Source organism: Berghia stephanieae, chromosome 7 (genome assembly GCF_034508935.2).
Source record: "Berghia stephanieae isolate SIO BIC M18660-M18661 chromosome 7, UCSD_Bste_1.3, whole genome shotgun sequence".
In the NCBI taxonomy this organism is placed as follows: domain Eukaryota; kingdom Metazoa; phylum Mollusca; class Gastropoda; order Nudibranchia; family Aeolidiidae; genus Berghia; species Berghia stephanieae.
This window is the reverse complement of record NC_088366.1, coordinates 17,009,122-17,029,701: the sequence shown is the minus strand read 5'-3', so window position 1 is coordinate 17,029,701 and position 20,580 is coordinate 17,009,122. Positions and strand designations below refer to the sequence as shown.

Below are 20,580 nucleotides of genomic sequence, written 5' to 3'. Positions count from 1 at the left end.
CTCGAGCTCAATCTGGAATTATGTTGCGGTGAAATCTGAATTTTTAAGTCACAATCCTCAGAGTTTAAGCATCCGGCTATATCCAACCCCAGATCCTGTAGCAGTGGGAGTTGGGTTTTTTAAAAGAATCGGTTTCAGATAATTGACCAGTATATATCGCGCGCTCTCCTTTTGATATTTGTTGAACTCGTAACACTTTTCATACTTTTTATTATGTGTTAGTTTGCATGATTTAAACTTGAGCATTGAGCAAAATAATAATTCAAACTCAAGTATTTATACAGTGCAATATCCACTAAACATGTGCAAAGTGCCTTACTAGGGTTCCCTTGCCAATAGCAAGACTGAATAACTTGTAGGACGAGACATGCCATCTGTCAGGTGATATTACTTTTTTTTTTCAAGGCCAGGTTCTCATTTTACACCTGATTACAGTGAGAGAATGTGAGTAAAAGACTCATTTATGTATCATTCAAATCCTGGACCTTCTGATTTGAAGGCAAGCGTCATACCAAAAGACCACATTGCACATCTCTGGACTATTCTCGGCACATAGTTTGATTTATTGGAAAAGGCTCTTTACTCACATTCTCTCACCGTACTCAGGTGTAAAATGAGTACCTGGCCGTTAATAGCGTTGTCTCTGTCCGAAAAAAAATTGTAATACCGCCTAACAGGTGTCGTGTCCCGTCATTCATGTTAAGTGGCGCTGTTGCCCAGGGACCCTTGTAAAGCGCTTTGATCACGTTTAGTGAATATTGTGCTATATAAAAGCTAAAGTTTAAGTTTTTTTAAGTTTATTCTATTAGGTCATTGTTCTGATGCTGAAATGACTAAAGTGTCTCAGAAGTGTAAAATCCTTAATAATGAAAACCAACAAAATTAAGTTTGCAATGTTCGTTTATAGGTAATAAATAACAATGGGAAATTGAATGTAAGCTTCAATTTAATATACGAAAACAGATAAAATGGGCGTTTTGGGTTTCCCCTTTATCAACAAATCAGGATGAATGAAACACTACAGACAAACATTTCAAATGTTTTTGTTTATTCATCTTAACAACGCCACTTCCACATTATCTCGTTCGTCTCTAGTATTTCATTCATCCTGTTTTGCTGATAAAGGGGAAACCCAAAACGTCCATTTTTGTCTGTGTATATGAAATTGAAGCTTACATTCAATTTCACATTGTTATTTTTTTCTTCAAGCTTCGAGCAGCAACATTTTACATTACATTTATGGATAGTAACACTTAATTTTTTTGTACATAAAATAATCTACAGCTTGTGCTGATGCTTACTTGACGCCGTGTATCAAGAAGTACTTAGAGGGCTTCAGTGACGGCTTAAAGGTAACACAATTTGTTCTGCAAATCACATTTGTTTAGTTGTAATTGTAATTTTACCACTTAACTATGTAACCTGCAAAATTGTATTGTGTCACTGTTTTAGCAGTAATTTCAATTCCTGACATGCATCTTATTAACTAATATTCTCTCTCTCTCTCTCTCTCTCTCTCTCTCTCTCTCTCTCTCTCTCTCTCTCTCTCTCTCTCTCTCTCCTCTCCTCTCTTCTCCTCTCTTCTCCTCTTCCTCTCTCTCTCTCTCTCTCTCTCTCTCTCTCTCCCCCTCTCTCTCTTTCTCTCTCTCTCTCTCCCCCCCTCTCTCTCTCTCTCTCTCCCTCCCTCTCTCTCTCTCTCTCTCCCTCCCCCTCTCTCTCTCTTCAGACTCTAACTTTAGTGTACCAAATGTCATTCCAGGACACCAAGATTTTATTCATGCGTTCTGATGGAGGACTGACACCAATGGAAAAGTAAGAAAAAAAATTTGTCTATTCTCACAATACAATGGAAGTGCATGACGTATTCGATTTAAGTGGCATATTAATCCGTCTGTCATAGATAGATGGGTTCTTGATGGCTCAATTAATAAAGTGTTCAGATCACATGGAGGGGGATTTGATTTTGCTGTTGCATTCAGTTTCCTCCCGATTCCTCTAACCATCCGCCATTGATTGGAATGATTAGTCTGACAAGAAGCACTTTGCAATTAATTTGTGTAATGCCAAGGAATTTTTTAAAAAAGCAACAACAACTCCTACTGCCTAGGCCTTATGGCTCTAAAGTAATACTTGTTATTTATTTCTTCGAGCTTCGAGCAGCAACATTTACATGTTGGTGACTAATGAATTTATGAGCATATACTTCTCTATTGTTAATTCATGTCAATGTAGGTTCATGGGGTGTCACGCCATTTTATCTGGGCCTGCTGGAGGTGTGGTAGGCTATGCCCAGACTACCTTTGATGCTGACAAAAAGGTGCCAGTTATTGGATTTGACATGGGAGGTAAGACATTATTTTACCTTCTTCATTGTTATCAGTGTTGTTTTCATCACTGTTATTACTTCAATGCCAGGAGCCTGACTGGAGGAACATGCCATAACAGAATTTCACTGTCATACAAAAGCAACTACACACATCGGATTATTCTTGTAGTATACCTACTAGCTTTCATCAGAGTGGTCATTAGATAAATGTTTGTTTCTCTTGAATGCCTATATTTGCCTCATAACAGACATTTCCTTATCAAAATTATTTCTATGAGTGTCTAGTCTGTACATTTTGTTTCGCTTATAAGCCTGTCTTTGTTGGGGTTTTTTTGTTTGTTTTTGGAGGGGTGTGGGGGGGGGGGGGGGGGGTTGCTTTTTATTTCTTTTTCTCCCCTCATTCTCAGACCCTTTTTCCAAGCAGTGATGGCATTTATTCTCTGCTATTTGAGAGACTTAAAATTCTGCATAATTGCCAGGCATAATCGCATTGGTTGACTTAGTTTTAAAAAGGTCAGATTGAATTTGACAAATATATTATCTATATAATCCCTATAAGCGCATCGTGCATTTGAAAATTGAATCAAAGGGTTGTGCCTATTTATTACATCCCACATTTGAAATGTGTTTTGAAAAATGAGTTTCAAACTGAATGGCTGAATGTTAATTATTTCAACTTAAGCTAAACTTTAATAAAATTAGAGTTAAAATGGGTTTTTTTTTAATTCTTGAATTGAAAACTGTTAAACATTGAAAAGTGAAGAAAACAGTTCATAATACAACACAAGCATGTATGGGTTGTTTATTTATTTATTTTTATTTTTTTTTGGTTTTTGAAAAAAATTTAGTATAGTTTACTGAAATGCTAATTTCAACCTTACTTATTTTATTTTTTTACCCATTTCAAATCACAGGAACATCAACAGATGTGAGTCGCTATTCTGGTCAATTTGAACACGTGTTTGAGACAACAACTTCTGGCATTACCATTCAAGCCCCTCAGGTAGATAACGCTACAGCAAAGGCCTTTTTCTTTAAACAATCATGACACAATGGATAGACAATGTAGTTATCCCTTTAAAAAAAAAGAGAAAGAATCACTATTTTGTTGTTATTATTACACACCATAGGCTTTTGTTGTAATTCAGTTTGGTGGTTGGATGGAATTAAATTTGGTGGGAAGTACTTTGTAATTGACCGACATCTTACCCGGCATAATGCAGGACTGACGCAGTGGGTCACATATGTTACAATGAATGACATAATCAGTCGGATGGTGAAAAGGTTTGAACTGATATATTGTAACGTTTAGTTGGAAGGTCAATTTTGATCAAAAATGAGCTCTTGTCATAAATGATTAAATCAACCTTTTTTGTACATCTTCGGGAAACATCAAAGCTCAATTTCACTTCTAAATATTGTTTTACAGCTTGTCAAGTTAAAAAAGTATGAAATTTGAGAAAAGTTGATGGATACCTTGCCCATACATCTGACCATAACTTCACGAAAAATCACCCAATTTACTTCCAATAAAGATTAAAATGCTCTGGGGATCATATTATTTCAGAAAATGAAAAAAAAAATTCAAATCCAAAATTTTCACCTTCCGACTGATTATGTCATGCACTGACACATTTGTTAAACCATCAACTTATTATACTTCCATTTTTTTGCCAAAGTCTGTAACGTAGCGGTATAAAATTTTATTGTATTTTTTATTTTTATTTCGAAAGCTAAACACACAATTTGAGCACAGCTTCTGCAGTTGAATATTTAACGTTACTTTCATAGATCTGCTTTTGATAAGTCATGACGTGATGAAGCCAGATTTGCAACATTTTTACTGTTCTTTTGATGAAATGTCCAGTTTTCAGTTTTAATAGAGAATTGTGAGAAATAATGAGTTGAAATAAATTCAGTATAGTTGTTAATTTGAATTAAATGTTATATCAGTACATTCTGAGTGCTTAAAGACTGTTGACAGTGGTTTTTAGACTTTGGCAAGATATGATACGTCAAAGAAGCAAATATTGAATACGCCTTGATTTCAATTTACACAGTTACGATACTTACTGTTATTTCTTTAGTTTTTCCACACGGAATAAAAATAGGGTGTGTGTTTGGGGGGGGGGGGGCATAGTTACTTATATGCTTTATCAAAGAGATTAGACTCCTGTCTTGCTTCCTAAAACATGAAATAAAAAAAGACTGACACAGTAAACAAAAAGGATTTGATAACATCTGATATTTGATAGTTTTGCTTCTTGTTTTACCTTTGATTTTTTTTTTTCTTTTTCATGATATAATGATTTCTTCAAATGATGCTTAAATAAAATTATATTATCTTATCCTAAAAATCATTTTTTTAATCCATTTTCTGAATCTGACAGACAAAATCAAATTTTAAAAACTTTACTCTCTCTATTGCTCATAATTTAATGAACCCAACCCACTTTACATTATATTATCAGTTCAAGAAAATTATGGACCAGTTTTTCCAAATTTTATCTTCATGTCAATGAGGACATTCAAATAAAAAATGAAAGATACATGTTTAGGGGCAGCATGGCTCAGCGGTACGATCTTTGCTTCGTGCCAAGTCCGATTGTGGCCCTACACTGCGGTTAATGCCTGGGTTATTCCAGTCTTCCCTTGGAAGAGACCCTAAAGACCAAGTTTCCCTATGGGATGAATGAAGGGAGTTTTATTTTATTTTTTATTTTGTTTATTTTTAAATCCTTCCAGTTGGACATCAACACAGTGGCTGCTGGTGGAGGCTCCATGCTGTTTTTCCGTGCAGGCATGTTTGTGGTAGGACCTGACTCGGCTCGAGCCCATCCAGGACCTACTTGTTACATGAAAGGTATGGATAGAAAAGTCACATCTAATTGATACCTATCGCTAATACGCTATTATGTTATATTTCTTGTCAATTGAACGCTAAGAAACTTTACCAAATATGTTTCCATGTGTATATTGCTCTGCAGGCACATTTGTTGAATTTTGTTTGTTTTTTTCATTCACTTACTACTACTATTAGTGATTAGGTAACTGGATATAGTTTTTATCTTGTAAGAATTCTTTAACACAAATTTGAAGAGAATGTAACATTCTGGGTGGGGATCCTGACCTCCCATAGTGGGCAGGGGGGTACATACTGTGTCTTCTATCCCCTTATATCTGTTTTCCAACTTGCTTTCTGTCTTTGTCTTGGCATGAGATTACTTGGTTTTGTCCTGGCCCTGGCCGGAATCCTAGATGGGAGGGAAACAGTCAAATGCATAGTTATTGTTTTGGGAGATGATATTTTTTTCCTTGTAAATCATCTCTCTGTAATGTATTATTGTTATTTTAATGTATAATGTAGGCATTTGAGTGTATTCCTCTTTGTTGGATTTTGTGCTTGTGTCTGGATGAGACTTATAGGTGATCTCAAACTAGATGCATTGGTGGTATGCTCTTGGAATCTTCATCTGATCCCTATTTGTTCCCAGTTCCCCTATGTCTTACTTTTTCTTGCGTGCTTTAATTGTAATTCTAGAACTTTTTACTGTCCCATTTTCTTCCCTTTTACTGGCGCTGATATAACCTAAATGTGTTGCAAGCGCCGTAAAACCCTTAAAAACAAACAAACAAAACAGAATGTAACATTCAATTACCACACATCACCTAATATTTTCATTAAAACACTGAAATTTGGAACTCAAATGCCTGTCTTTAATGTTTTTTTTATGACTGAAGGTGGTCCCCTGACGATAACAGACGCCAATCTTTGTCTTGGACGTCTGCTGCCAGAATATTTTCCTCACATTTTTGGAAAGAATGAAGACCAGCCTTTGGATAAAGTGGCAACTCTTCATGAGTTTGATTCTCTCAGGACTGAGGTTTGACCAATATCAGCACACACGCACTTTCACACTCAACCCCCCCCCCCCCCCCCCCCCCCCCCCCCCCCCTCCCACACACACGTACAAACTCACATACATACATACAGAAATAACCTTATTGTAATGGACTGGATATGTGCATTCTTTTTAGAGAGGGATAGCATATGGCACCGCTTTTTTGTTTGTTTGTTTGTTTGGGTTTTTTTTTTCTTTTTTTTTTTTTTTGGGGGGGGGGGGGGGGGGGGTTATTCTCTTTATTGAGAACAATAAATACAGTTTCTAAAAATGGCAAAGACAAAATATTCAAATTTCTGGTCATTTTAACTTGATTTGGGGGTGAGATGGCAAGGTGCTTAACCCTCTCCTTACCACCTATTTGAAAATCGTCACATTTGTTACAATGCAACCGTCACTTTTCTCATCCAGATTTCATTTCTTTTTGCTATAGCTATAAACACTTGGCATTCTGTAATAGAGTTCAAATTGTTGAACAATATTATGTATAGAATGTGCTTGTTGCTTTTCTGTTTGAGTAAGAAAAGTCTGTTTTTGTGTGGGTGGTGTGAAGGTTTGGGGGAAACTTTTGAAAATGGCTGGTAAGGAAAGGGTTAAGGCATTGCACTGTGAGCTGAAAGTTCCTGGATTCGCACTCCACTTCAGGCCCTTTCATTTTTTTCCTTTGGCTAGATTATCAACCCAAAATTTGATTGTATTGTATTAGGTTTTTTGGGAGTTTTTAAAAAAAGATTTTTTCTAAATAACCATTTTGAAGAAAATATGCTAAAAGTATGTTAACACATGATAAAGAGCAAAATAACTTTTTACACATATCAATGTCTACATAAAAATAGAAATATTACATATGGTGCATAAAGCAGGATAAGAGAGAAAAAAACAAGAAAACAACAAAGCTTGTAACAGCTGGATATTTTCTCCGTCATTTTCACTCCAGCTTAGTACCAGTTCGAGATGATATACCACAAATAACATGGAATGAAAAGAGATCGGACTTTAAAAAAACAAAAAGGATTGAATATATCAAATAAGTTTTTAATCTCATTTTTTAATAATTTTTTCACAGATAAATAATTTTTTGGAACATCAATCAGAAGACAGTTCCCTTTTCAAGCCTATGTCCAGAGAAGAGATTGCCTTGGGATTTATAAGGGTTGCCAATGAGACCATGTGTAGACCAATACGGGCACTCACTCAAGTATGTAAACGTTCACATTCACTTTAAGACTTTGTTTTCCATGCTCTCGAGTAAATGAAGTGAAAGATTATCGTATTGTATCATTTAAGAGCTAATAGGTTCTAAAAACCTTTAAATGCTCTGTGTATGTGTAATGCATAGATACAATTTATCAATCATACAATTAGTATACAATATCAATTAATAGATAATATTGAGAATTAAATTTCTAATACATAAATAAGTATCATATTCAATATTCGTAGTATAATTTACTATATCTACGTTCATTTGGCATGTCCGACTTGTATGTTCGAGACTTTCAAATAATTGTTATACAAAAGACAATTATATCCAACGTCATGTTACATTATTCGTCAAAATTATATAAATTTTTTAGAAGACAGTCTCATGGAATAATGTTGGATCTTGTATTGTTTTAGAAAGATAAGATGTATTGATGGCTGGCCAGATCAATCGTACCAATGCACAAAACTATGAGTACCCTTAAATGTATATAGTCTGATTGAGAGAATTAAGTGAGAATTAATCACTCAACTGGCAGTCTAAAAACAATATCAAAGAGCCAAGTGCTATCAGCTTATTCATTCTTTATAACGATAGAGTAAAATCGAGTCTTGTCTTGAAAGGGTTAAAATAATTAATCAAATAGCAGAGTGATGTCAACTTCATTCATTTTATAGATATTGCCATCACTTGAAAGAGTCAAATGCTAATCTTTTATTAAATGTGTATGATTAGCATTGAATGAAATGTTGAATGCTGCTTAAAATTAATAAATATTTAATAATTTTTAAAATATGTTTTTTTAAATTTGTATTTTACACACATGTTTTTTTAACAGGCCAAAGGTTACGATACCTCTCGACACATCCTTGCATGTTTTGGTGGAGCAGGAGGACAACACGCCTGTGCTATTGCACGCTCATTGGGAATGAACACTGTCTTCATACACAAGTAAAATGCTTTTGCTCTTCATTTATATTCAATTAAAATATCAAACTGTCTAGACTTGATGTAAAGGCTATACATCCCAAATCATTGAATTTTCATTTTCAGTGATATTAGTTCTGGCGGGGGGGGGGGGCAGGGGAGGTTTATTGTTATCTCCTCTATCCGCTTATGTCTGTTTTGCCTTTTCACACATTATATTTATTCATTTTAAAGTTTAAAAAACTCTGCAAAGTGGCCGAGTGGTAAAGGCATTGCACTGTGACCCAGAAGGTCCTGGGTTTGAGCCCCGCGTCAGACACTTTCGTTTTTTTCCTTGGGCAAGATTATTAACCCCCAATTTACTAACTTGGAAAAACATGGGTGATTCCTGTTGACATTAGACATCTTGTTTGATGAATTATCTATATTCCTTCGTGGAATGCCTAGACGATGATATCATATGATGTCGTGGCGAAAGGGCATAATTTTTAATTTTTAAAAAAATGTTAATAATGCCTGTATCATGGTCTCAGACTAGAAGTATGGAAAGATTGTTCTGCTTCTTTACTATGTGTGAATCAGTCATCTTTGTCTTACTTTTTTCATTGATGTCTGAAAGCATTGCTTACCTCTAGATCCTCCCACTTTGAGCTATCATCTCTCTTGTTACTGGCAACGTAAAACCTTTCAAAACAAACAAATCATTAATTTTGTTTGAAAATGTTTGTCCTTCCTATTTGTACAATATGTTGAATTGTATCATTCCACAGGTATGCTGGTATATTGTCAGCTTTTGGAATGGCACTTGCTGATGTTGTCTATGAAGCACAAGAACCCTCAGCTCTTTTATACAGTCCTGGTAGGGGGTCAATTATTATTATTTGATATCTTCAAAATTGCTATTTAAAGAGCAAAAACAGAAAATTATTTTGTGTTTCACTTTTCGAAATACATTCACTCTTTCAGCACCATTAGCCACACTGTGCGGCCAGAGCAGAACCTGTTCTAATGGCCAATGGCCGCACAGTGTGGCTGGTCTTGAAAGGCAAGATTAATAATGTAATCCAATCCTATTTTCTACAAAAGTACTATAAATTGAACCAATGGTATCATTTCTTTCATCAGAACATTCAATTGGCCCTATTGGGGGTATTTTAATTGAGATTTTGCTCCGAATTCGAATGTTGCTTTGTCTTAGCTTGTCATTCTCATGCTGCCTTAATCAGGTGTCAACCATTTTGTGATGGAAGTGTGAATATAGCCTCAGCGCTGAATGGGTAAAGTCAAAATGTAAGATCAAGCAAGCATCACAGTGCTCTAATGGCCAGATGGAACGAAGGAAACAGATTCTATTGAGAAAGCAAACAGGAGGAAGTATATTTACCAAAGAAAATTTTTAAAACCAAAAAACACTTTGACATTGATATAGTGGAATTACCACTTAATGTGTCCTCAAAGTGCTTGACTAGAGATCCCAAGCCAATAGCAACACATAGAATGTAGGACAAGACATGACGCCTGTAAGGCGTTTTTCCAATTTTTTTCCAACAGACAACGCTGTTACCAGCCAGATAATCATTTTATGCCTGAATGCGATGAGAGAATGTGACTAAAGAGCCTTTTCCAAGGACTTACCTTAGCACAGTCAAGAGCAGGACCTGAACCCGGTCTGAAAATGAGAGTCATGCTACATGACCACAAAACAACACAAACCCTGTACCTTCCACCTTAGAGGAAAGTAACTCACCATTGAAGTCTAAATAGGTACAAAAGACAGTGATTGTTTTAAAGCAGGTACTGATTTATTATTATCATCACGATCATTATTCTGTTTCCAGAAAACTACCCACGATTAGATGAACGAATTCAAGCTTTAGAAAAGCAATGTCGACAGGATCTTCAGTCACAAGGATTTAATGGGTAATTCTGTTAACACAATCTATCTGTTTGTCTACCTGTCTGTTTATGTGTATATTAATAAATTTGAGTGTAAAAAGCATTCAAATAAAAATCTCAGCTGTCATCTCTATTATGTTCAATTATTTTGAACTCTGTTACAGTCATTTGTAAAGAAAAATAACAAAGATTATGATTTTGAAAATTGGAGAAGTTTCTGAATATCGAAAATTTGCCGTGGGTCAAGAAAAAGTAATTGAATTTGTTATAGTATAGGATAGTTATTATTTTCTTTTTAGATAATTTTTTTAAAAATCCCCTACTCAAATCAGTGAGGTTAAAATAAAGATATTTTTGCTGTTATTCAATGATAAATTTTTTGGGAGGTAATCAATATATGATCACCTTTGAAAGTAATGTAAGACTTTTTTTTTTTTGTTCTCTTCTCAAAGATCCAACATAGAGCTTCAACCATTCCTAAACCTTCGTTACGAGGGCACAGATTGCGCTCTGATGTGTACAGCGACGCTCGACACTTCTTCAACCAATGGCTCTGGTAGGCACAATAGCAGCGTCTATGGAGATTTTTATGCTACCTTTCTCAAAAGGTGAATTCAATCATTGGTTAGGAAATTGTGTACACATTTTTAAGGTAATGATAATAATAATTAGAAAATTTTACTCTATTTTAACTGCTGTAAAAAGGGAAATAAATTGTTCTGATATTTTTCGACTTTGATTTACTGTGTTTAATAAGGGATATCTTCTAATATTTTACCTCAACAGTTTTTTTGTTGTTTTTTTTTTAAACTAAATGTTTTAATAATTTATGATTTATATTTTCTTTTTCTCTTTTTTATTTTATTATTATTCATTTTTTTAAAAACACAGATACCAAACTGAATTTGGTTTTACCCTGAAGTCTCGTAAGGTTTGTGTGGATGACATTCGTGTGAGAGGAGTGGGCAAATCAAAAGCCTCATCTCAGAACGAGATTGCTGTGGCACAGGGAGAACCTGTGGCTGAAAAGGTCAGAGGTTAGATTCAGCTCCATAAGTGACCAACCCCTCAATCTGGTGTTATGTCGAGTTGATCCAGATACTTAAACATGAGTTTAATGTTTAAAAATTGGAAATATGAAATTTCAGTTTTCATAATTTAATTGACTTCATTCTTTCTACTCAATACAACATATAAATTAACCATGGTCTCATATTTTATACAAAAAAATCACATTTTCACCTCAAAATCACCTGGGTATTATACAGTTTTGAGATGGTGGGTCCCATTAGAGTTGAAATGTTGCAATTTTAAATGAATAAATTTATTGAGGATAGTGAATATATTTTCTGAAATGACAAGTGTTTAATCATTACACCACAGCAGTTACCCCGATTTTTGGGACAATTCTTCACTCGGGTGAATCATCGCCTGTATCACACAACACACCCATTGAACACCAGAGGACGAGGGCGAAGACAGTGGAATAGTTCCATTAGGACGAGGGCGAAGACAGTGGAATAGTTCCATTAGGACGAGGGCAAAGACAATGGAATAGTTCCATTTTTATTTTGAAAATAAACATCAAAGTGACCAATTGGGGGAGCAGGCACTGGTGTAAGATAATGGTCTGAGAAAGTTAGTCCAGGCAGGCTGATTTTTTAGGATGGTATTTTTCTTGTACTTTTCTTTCTTGCTGTGACTGGCGTTGTTTCATGTACGCTTTTTTAGATCTTCACCAGTGTCTGCTCCCTATTTTGTCACCTTAAAATGACAAGGAAACCTAGATTTCATAATTCAGATAATTCAATTCCTCTTTCTAGTCCATCTATGCATAATTCCTAACTGACTAAATTTTAAAGAATGAAGTATTTTTAAAGCCTAATCTCATTTATTTCCATTATGTTTAGTGTGCCCTTTATTTTGCAATATTATCCCATTGACCTGACTGAATGTTTTTGACATTACTATATAATAATAATAATAGACTCTTATAGAGCGCACAGTATCCTCAACAATGAGGCTCTATATCATATACAAGAAATATCAAGGCCATATTATTTCATAATAAATTACTTGTTTTTCAAATATGTAGTCGTCATTTAGTTATCTCTTGTTTGGTATATTATATGGATTAACCAAATATGTGATTTTAAAAAAGTAATCCCTCAGACCCATGAAATCAATTCTTTTACACTAAAATGGTTAACAATTGATGGCTCATTTTCATAGAAATCTAGTCCATCACAAATTTGGGTTTTCTTTTCTATCAGGTCTTACAAGCTTAATCGCCATCGGTGTAGAGAGTTAAGAGAAATAAAATCGGACTCAAGCCCAAAGTATTATAATATTAAAATCTTTTCTTTTCTTTAGACCATTTCCTGTTGGTTTGAGGAGGGTTGTCTAAATACTCAGGTCTTTGTACTAAACAAGCTGCAAGCTGGACACCGGCTACCTGGTCCAGCCATCATTATTGATGCCAACAAGTAAGAGGAAGATAGTTGGCAGTTAGGTTTTGCTTTGATCATATCATATCATGGATTAAAGATTAATAGGAGTAAATCCTTTATGTGCATTTGGTGAGAACCAGCAAGAAGAATAACTACAAATAGTCACCAATAGATGTATATAGTTCAAATAATTTAGACTCAAGTGAGCATGTATTTTTAAGTCTCTAACTTTATACCATTTCAAGTGTGGACTGTTTGATTTATGAATATAACTCAGCTTATAACACTTCTAGATCATATCAGCACTCAGAGAGTAAATTTTATTTTCAAGTTTAATAAGTAAATAAATATGACCATTTCAAAACTGACATTTGTAAACTGCATTTGCACGGATTCATCGTAAACAATGTGCTTCACAACGTTTATTTATCCCCCCCAGTGCATTTGGAACCAAGCTTTCCTTCCATTATTCACTCTGTTGTGACGTATGATTAATCGGTCAAAAACAGTCAATCCATTGAAATAAGCTATACCTATTCTCTGGTAACTTATTTTGTGAGCTAGATTAGTCATGCCAGAGGATCAAAGTTAGTTCATCGGTATTACCGTGACATAACAGTTATGGGTCGATTTTGAGGCAAATGTGGAAACAAAAACAAATGTAAAACTGTTTGATGTCAAGATTATGACATGATTCAGTTATTAAGAAAGAAAAAAAACCAGCGAAAAACAGAACTTGTACATATTTTATAGGGATGACACAATCTACTTATTTAGAATTTTAATTTGTTTTGTTTTGTTTTGTTTAAAGATCTGAACAAGTGTGTATGAAAGGTGCCAGATAAAGCAAAATAGAAAAATACAAGTAAAAAATCTGAACCCCAGTCGAGGTAGACTGAGTTTTTTGGGATGTTTTTTTTTCTTGTATTTTTCGTTCTTGCTTTGTCTGGCACCTTTCATATGCACTTGTTCAGATCTTTATCTTACACTGGTGCCTGCTCCCTAGTTTCTTATTTTGTTTTGTTTGCTTATTTTTAAAAAGTTTTTTATGTTTTAATTTTTTTTATTCATTTTTTTCCAGCACAGTTTTAGTGGAACCAAACTGCTGTGCTGAAATCAGCTTGTATGGGGACATCTCTATTACGGTAAGTTAAAATTGTTGATAGAAATCATTTGAATGGAATTTCGAGGAAGATTACTCTTGTCTTGTCTTCTATCCTCTTAAAGCTTTTTAACCCATTCACATTACGTTCAGTTTTTGGCCAGGAATGAGGTCAGTAGTATATGTCTTTGATTGTTTTGGATCCTTTGCTGAAAGTGAAACAGTAAAATTAATGTCCATTTTATTTTAAAGCACTTTTTGAGAGCATAATTTTTCCCTCATGAATCCTTTTTTTACATACAGGTTTCCATTTGCCTCAAAACATGTTTTGTTTGAAAGCATAGTGTGCAATAAAATAGATAGAACTTATTCAATTTTCATTTTTTTTTCACTGTACAATATAATTTATTTTTATTTATTTCACTGTACTCGGGTGTAAAATGAGTACCTGGCCGTTAACAGCGTTGTCTCTGTCTGAAAAACTGTTATATCGCTTAACAGGCAACGTGTCTTGTTCTACATGTTACATGTCGCTGTTAGTTAGGGACCCTTTGTAAAGCGCTCTGAGCACGTTTAGTGAATATTGTGCTATATAAAAAAGCTCAATTTTTATTAGCATCTAAACCATACCAGCATAATACTGTTTTGATGCGGTGGGTCACATATGTATATTTTAAGATAATTAATAAAGCAAAGCATTTTATCAACTAATCTTATCTTTGCGTGTCACCAGGTGGGCAGTGCCAACAAGAAAGTGATAGGAACAGACCTGGATGCCATCCAATTGTCCATTTTCTCCCATAGGTTTATGAGTATTGCCGAGCAAATGGGACGGTAAGTTGTCAAACTGTTCGTCATCGTTCTTACTTTCTTTGGTATTAAGATTGTTGTATTAATCTTGGTAGTTAATAAGAGTTTCTAACAAATTCGATAAAATTTTGACTTAACTCACACAACCCTAACACCGACTATATCTATAGTTTACCCGGGTTACTTTTACCCCATGACTATTTATTACATTTTTATGAGACAAATTATAGGCTTAGTATCAAAGATAATGTTTTATAATTTTTACATGTTAATGGTAGTTGAATAAAACTATCTATGTACATGCTTATTTTAATACATTTTTTCCAATTTTGAAAAGTAGCAAAAATCTCTAGGATTGAGTGACTTAAAGATTTGAAAAAGTGTATATGACACAGAGCTGGACAACAAAACAAGAGAGATAAGTACAAGAAAAAAATTCATCCCATTCCTGTATTTACCTTTCTTGTTTTGTATGCCACTGTGTCGTGTGTCGTACAAACTTTTTCAGTTCTTTGTCTTATAGTGCTTCCTAATTTGTCGCTAATTTTTTAGATGATTGTGAGAGTGATTGAAAGTGATTAATTAATTTGACACAGGTCCTTTGGCTTCCATGATGTTTGTAAAGATCCAGTGAAAAACAAAAAGCAATTTAAGCATACATTAAGTTCAATATTCAGTGTGTGGTATACCCTGGCATAAAACCGTTTTGAGTTAGTTTTAACTCTTTCAGCGCCATTGGCCGCACTGTGCAGCCAGAGCAGAATCTGTTCTACTGGCCATTGGCACAGTGCTGCCGTTCTTGAATGGCAAAAATAATAATGTAATCCAATCCTACTTTCTACAAAAGTACTATTGAACCATTGGTATCATTTCTTTCATCAGAACATTCAATTGGCCCTAGGGGGGTATTTTAATTGAGATTGTGCACAGAATTCTAATGTCGCTTTGTCTTAGTTTTCCATTATCATGCTACCTCAATCAGATGTCAGCCATTTTGTGACGGAAATGCTAATATAGCCTCAGCAACAGCGCTGAAAGAGTTAATACTATGACTGTTTGATTTGTTTCAGATAATTCTATTCTTCACTTTTGTTGGGGGGTTTTTTGGGGGTTTTTTTTTTGTCCCTTTTACTCTTTATAATTTAATCTTTGTTTTGCCTTTTGTATTTAAGTACTCAGACAGTTTTTTTTTAAACATAGGGCATATCAAAGGTATTCAGCAAAAATGCTTTAGTACAATATAAAAGCTGTATTGATGAATGTTTTTTTCATATATTCTAATGACAGTCATGCTTTAAAATATAAATTTTTATTTTTTACGTTGAGCCGTAAGTTTTTGATGGGTTGATGCCACACTACTTGAATCTTTCAACTTGCAGACATATATCTTGTTTTTTTTTTGTTTTTTTTCATTTTTTTTTTTCACTTTTGAGATTTGGTTCAAATTTGGATAATGAAACCCATTGTGTCAGAATGAATAAGATTTTTAAAAATGAGTTTTATGTCAAAATGATTGGAATTATGAAATTTAAGTATTTTTATGATTAAGAAATGTAAATGGTGCAGCTCGAAGCTCGAAGAAATACAGAAGAAAAATTTTTGTATATTAAATTGAAGCTTACATTCAATTTCACATTGTTATTTATAAGTTTAAGAAAAAAAACTCACTCCATTCAATGAAGTCATTTATTTTCTCTCTAATTTTATAAGTGTATCTTAACATTCAACTTCCTTTGACCTCCCATGGTGGGTAGGAGGTCACTCACTGTGTCTTCTGCCCCCCCCCCCCCCCCAAATCCGTTTTCCAACGTGCTTTCTATCTTTGTCTTGGAATGGGATCACTTAGTTGTATATTGATCCTTACTGGAGTCCTTGGCTGAGAAGGAAACAGTCAAATGTGTAGTATTTGTTTTGGGAGATGATATTTTTTTCCTTGTAAATCATCTCTTTGTTATATATTGTTAGTTAGGTTTCTGTTTTTGGATATATTCTGTAAGCATTTGAGTGTGTTACTCTTAGTGGGATCCTGTGCTGGTGTCTGATTGAGACTTTTAGGTGTCCTTAAACTAAATACACTGATAGTATGCTCTTAGAATCTACATCTGTTCCCTTTTTGGACCATTCCCCTTTGTCTTACTTTTTCTTGGATGCCTTTACTTGCAATTCTAACATTTTTACACGATCCCATTTTCTTCCTTGTTTACTGGCGCTAAAATGACCTAAATGTGTTGCATGCGCTGTAAAACCGTTAAAAACAAAATCAAATTAAGATTCAATTTCAATAATCCTGTTCATCCTGACATAATACCATTCTGAGACTTTTGGTTACAAATGTTAAAGTCTTTGAACATACAATCAATGACCAATCTCGCATAAGTAACCAATACAAGACAAGTGAATAAATAAAATAGGACACAGGGAAAAATGTCCTTGTAATTTGGATTTGTATGAGTTATACAGTAATGTTTGCCATACTTGTTAGTCATATAGATACCATTTATAGGAACTTGAGGGATAAAATAGCAAAATGAGCTTTGGCGAGGTGACTTGCTCAAGGCCTTACAACGAGGCAGGTAGTCAAACTCGGTATCTTTTGGGTACAAGGCAAAGACCATACCGTGAGCCACGCTGCTCCGATGCATGATAATATTAAGAGCATCAAATGATAATCATTAGAGTTTCATTGGATTTCAATTATTTCAGGTTACTTTATTTTTATTCCACTTTGTAAGAAGCAAATAAATAACCAAAAAAGCAAACTAACTTTTCCTTCATATTTCACGCATCAGAGTTCTTCAACGGACTGCAATATCCACCAACATAAAGGTTTGCCATGTACAATCATGAAAAACAAACATTTATATATTTATCAATAATGTTAAATAATAATATATATAAATAATAATTATATATATATATATATATATATATATATATATATATATATATATATATATATATATATATATATATTTACCACAATGTTGGAGTCAGTCTACATCGATGTTTCAGTCCTTTTCAGCCATCGTCAGGACTGTGTGTTACATGAGTTTGGTTTGTCATGTGTTGTTGCTTGTTCCGTAGGAACCTCTTCAACAAGCAGTAACACACAGTCCTTATGAATGCTGAAAAGGCCTGAAAAATCGATGTAGACTGACTCCAACATTGTGGTCAATATTAAAATAATAATTCGCTCCATTGCTACATGTCGAGCACTTTTCGCACCATATTTGTATCCAACACGGTTCAATATATATATATATATATAATTATATATATATATATATATATATACTTATCCTTAAAACTAAAATAAACTATAATTCTGATCAACTTCTACAATATTGTTTCGAGCGTTCACTTTCTGATGAGAGCAAGCGCTCGAAACTATATTGTAGAAGTTGATCAGAATTATAGTTTAATTTAGTTTTAAGGATAAGTAGTTTCAAACATTTTCAATTTTTTAAAACTTTATCCCTATCAATCATTTTCCGTCTTTTCCCAAAATGCCATGCTTACCCAACTCAAAAATTGATCGTTTAAAATTCAAAGCTGAAAAAAAAACATGCCAAACATAATTTTGTTCTACAAAACAACATTAAGTTCTTATAAACTTACACAATTTTTCTTCAAATTTTGGGATGTACAAATCAAATTTGAATAAGAAACATGTTGGTTCTATCGTAGCAAATGTGCTGAGTTTACTGTAGCTGGTAAGGAAAGGGTTAAAGTTAAAAAAAAAAAAAGTAGCAATTGAATTTAATGTAAAAATCAAGAGAATGGTAGATTTCGAGTCTTGATTTATAGTTGGTTATAGCTGGATGTCAATAGTAGTCTTTAATCCATCTAACTCCAAAAATTGTTCTGAGAATTATAGTAAAGAACCTTTTCCAAGGACTAACCTTTGTACTGCTCACTGCAGGACTCAAACTAGGGACCTACAGGTTGAAAAGCAGGTTTCATACCATAAGATCAAAAAGTCAAACATAATCTAGGAAATGGGAAAACTGTATATTATATAGATTAACTCTCTCATTACCGGCCATTTTTCAGGAAATTTTCAAAAACTATTGCAAAAAATAGATTTCCTTTTCACTTAAACACATCAAGTTCATGCTAGTCATAATTTGGTTTCGGCCAAACGAGCTCTTTATAACTGTAATAAACATTTTTCCTCAAATGTGATTTACAAAAGAAATCAGAGAGAAAAATGTTGGTTGTATCGTAACGATTGTGACAACTATCCTATGGTTGGTAAGGAGAGGGTTAATTCACGATTTCAGAGTTTGAGATGGCCCCTCTTATTTCTGATGAACAATGACCAAACACATATTTTATTCTATTTTTCGTGCAAAAAAAAAAAAAAAAAAATTAAAATATTTATTGGTTAAAATGACCCGAAACTTTTCACTTCTTAGAAGGCTCAGGTTTAAGAATAATTGACTGTCTTTTTTGTCAGTGTACATCAAATTTGCTAATCATCCTCCTATTTTATGCAATGCTTTGTTTTTGCCCTTTGTTTTGTCAGAGATTTTAATTCTCATTTGCTTGTGTCTATATGTCCAAATGTGTAAATAGTGATGAACAAAAATGATTATATAACAGCTGCGAGAAGGTACACATTACCAAACACGACACGTTTTGGGCTCAAAACCATTTTCAGCCTTTAGCAAAAACAATAAAAAACATTAATGCATTATCACTTAAGATCCAGACAGACAGCAGAAAAATATTTGGCACGTCTTATCCCCAAGGGGGGTCCTGATAGTTCATTTGGTAGAGCACTCGCTTCTCACGCATATCTTGATCCCAGGTGCAGTCAAGATTTTTTCTGACCCCCCTGTCCACCCAGCAGTGAATGGATAGCTGAGTCTGTTAGATTTGGTGGAAAGTACTTTGCGATAGACTAGCGTCCTATCCAAAGGATAGCAAGTAATTGCTATTTATCCATGTCATGCTATAGAAACTGAGATAAACTTCGGTTCCATGGGCCCAATGGCTCTGAAGGACTCCGTGTTTTTTTTTATCCCCGAGTTATAGGATCTTGAAATCAAGAACAGTTTTTAACCCGAAATGCATAGAACGCCACTACCACATTATCTCATTTGTCTTTAGTGTTTCATTCATCCTGTTTTGTTGATAATGGGAAACCTGAAACGTCTATTTTATCTGTTTTCATTATTAAATTGAAGCTTACATTCAATTTCACATTGTTATTTATTTAAAATGGTAAGAAATTGAAATTTTGGATATTTTTGCAATGTGAAAAATATGCTATTTACTATCCACTGTAAAGGAAAGGAATTTAACCCCAAGTTTCATATTTTTTTTACCATAAATTCAATTTCCAGTACCCTACGTGTACATGTATGCAGGGCTGACATTCAAATCTACTTATGGGCCTAGTTTAACATTGTTGTAATGGACAATATTTTGCGTCATTTTTTTTTAGATTTCCATGACAACAATGAGCCCATAAGGAATTGGGTTATCAGACCTGTGAATAAGTACACATTGTCAACACCTCTTTCATTCCAACATAAAATTGTTTTGAGGCATTAGATCACATGTGTTCATTTTCTGTTGCATTTTGAATAAATTGTAAGCCTTCTACAACAAATGTTAGTATTTTTCATGTTAAAAAAATGAATGATTTTAAATAAAAGGGATTTAATATGTTTTAAAATCTTCATTTAATTAACTTAATCAAAACCATTTTTATAATGTGAGATACCCCATTTCGTCATTTAAACCATCTGTATATGCTCAATGCTTACAAAATGAAATAATTTCACAGCTACCCCATTTCGTCATTAAAACCATCTGTATATGCTCAATGCTCACAAAATGAAATAATTTCACAGCTACCCCATTTAGTCATTAAAACCATCTGTATATGCACAATGCTTACAAAATGAAATAATTTCGCAGCTACCCCATTTCGTCATTAAAACCATCTGTAT

At 34.0% G+C, this 20,580-nt stretch overlaps 1 protein-coding gene across 7 annotated transcripts in view; it reads left to right on the top strand.

The window, feature by feature from the left end:
* The window catches only part of LOC144976802 (5-oxoprolinase-like), a 48,486-nt gene that overhangs the window by 11,841 nt on the left and 16,065 nt on the right, over positions 1-20,580 (top strand). For all 7 annotated transcript variants that reach the window (XM_078921268.1, XM_078921272.1, XM_078921273.1 and 4 more), the window contains 16 exons: positions 1,285-1,352; positions 1,760-1,812; positions 2,233-2,345; positions 3,241-3,329; positions 5,072-5,189; positions 6,068-6,210; positions 7,295-7,426; positions 8,271-8,383; positions 9,130-9,218; positions 10,198-10,279; positions 10,708-10,863; positions 11,147-11,285; positions 12,629-12,741; positions 13,787-13,850; positions 14,541-14,641; positions 17,407-17,443. In XM_078921268.1, coding sequence (XP_078777394.1) covers positions 1,285-1,352; positions 1,760-1,812; positions 2,233-2,345; positions 3,241-3,329; positions 5,072-5,189; positions 6,068-6,210; positions 7,295-7,426; positions 8,271-8,383; positions 9,130-9,218; positions 10,198-10,279; positions 10,708-10,863; positions 11,147-11,285; positions 12,629-12,741; positions 13,787-13,850; positions 14,541-14,641; positions 17,407-17,443 — 1,610 coding nt within the window. The remainder of the gene's footprint in view (positions 1-1,284; positions 1,353-1,759; positions 1,813-2,232; positions 2,346-3,240; positions 3,330-5,071; positions 5,190-6,067; positions 6,211-7,294; positions 7,427-8,270; positions 8,384-9,129; positions 9,219-10,197; positions 10,280-10,707; positions 10,864-11,146; positions 11,286-12,628; positions 12,742-13,786; positions 13,851-14,540; positions 14,642-17,406; positions 17,444-20,580) is intronic.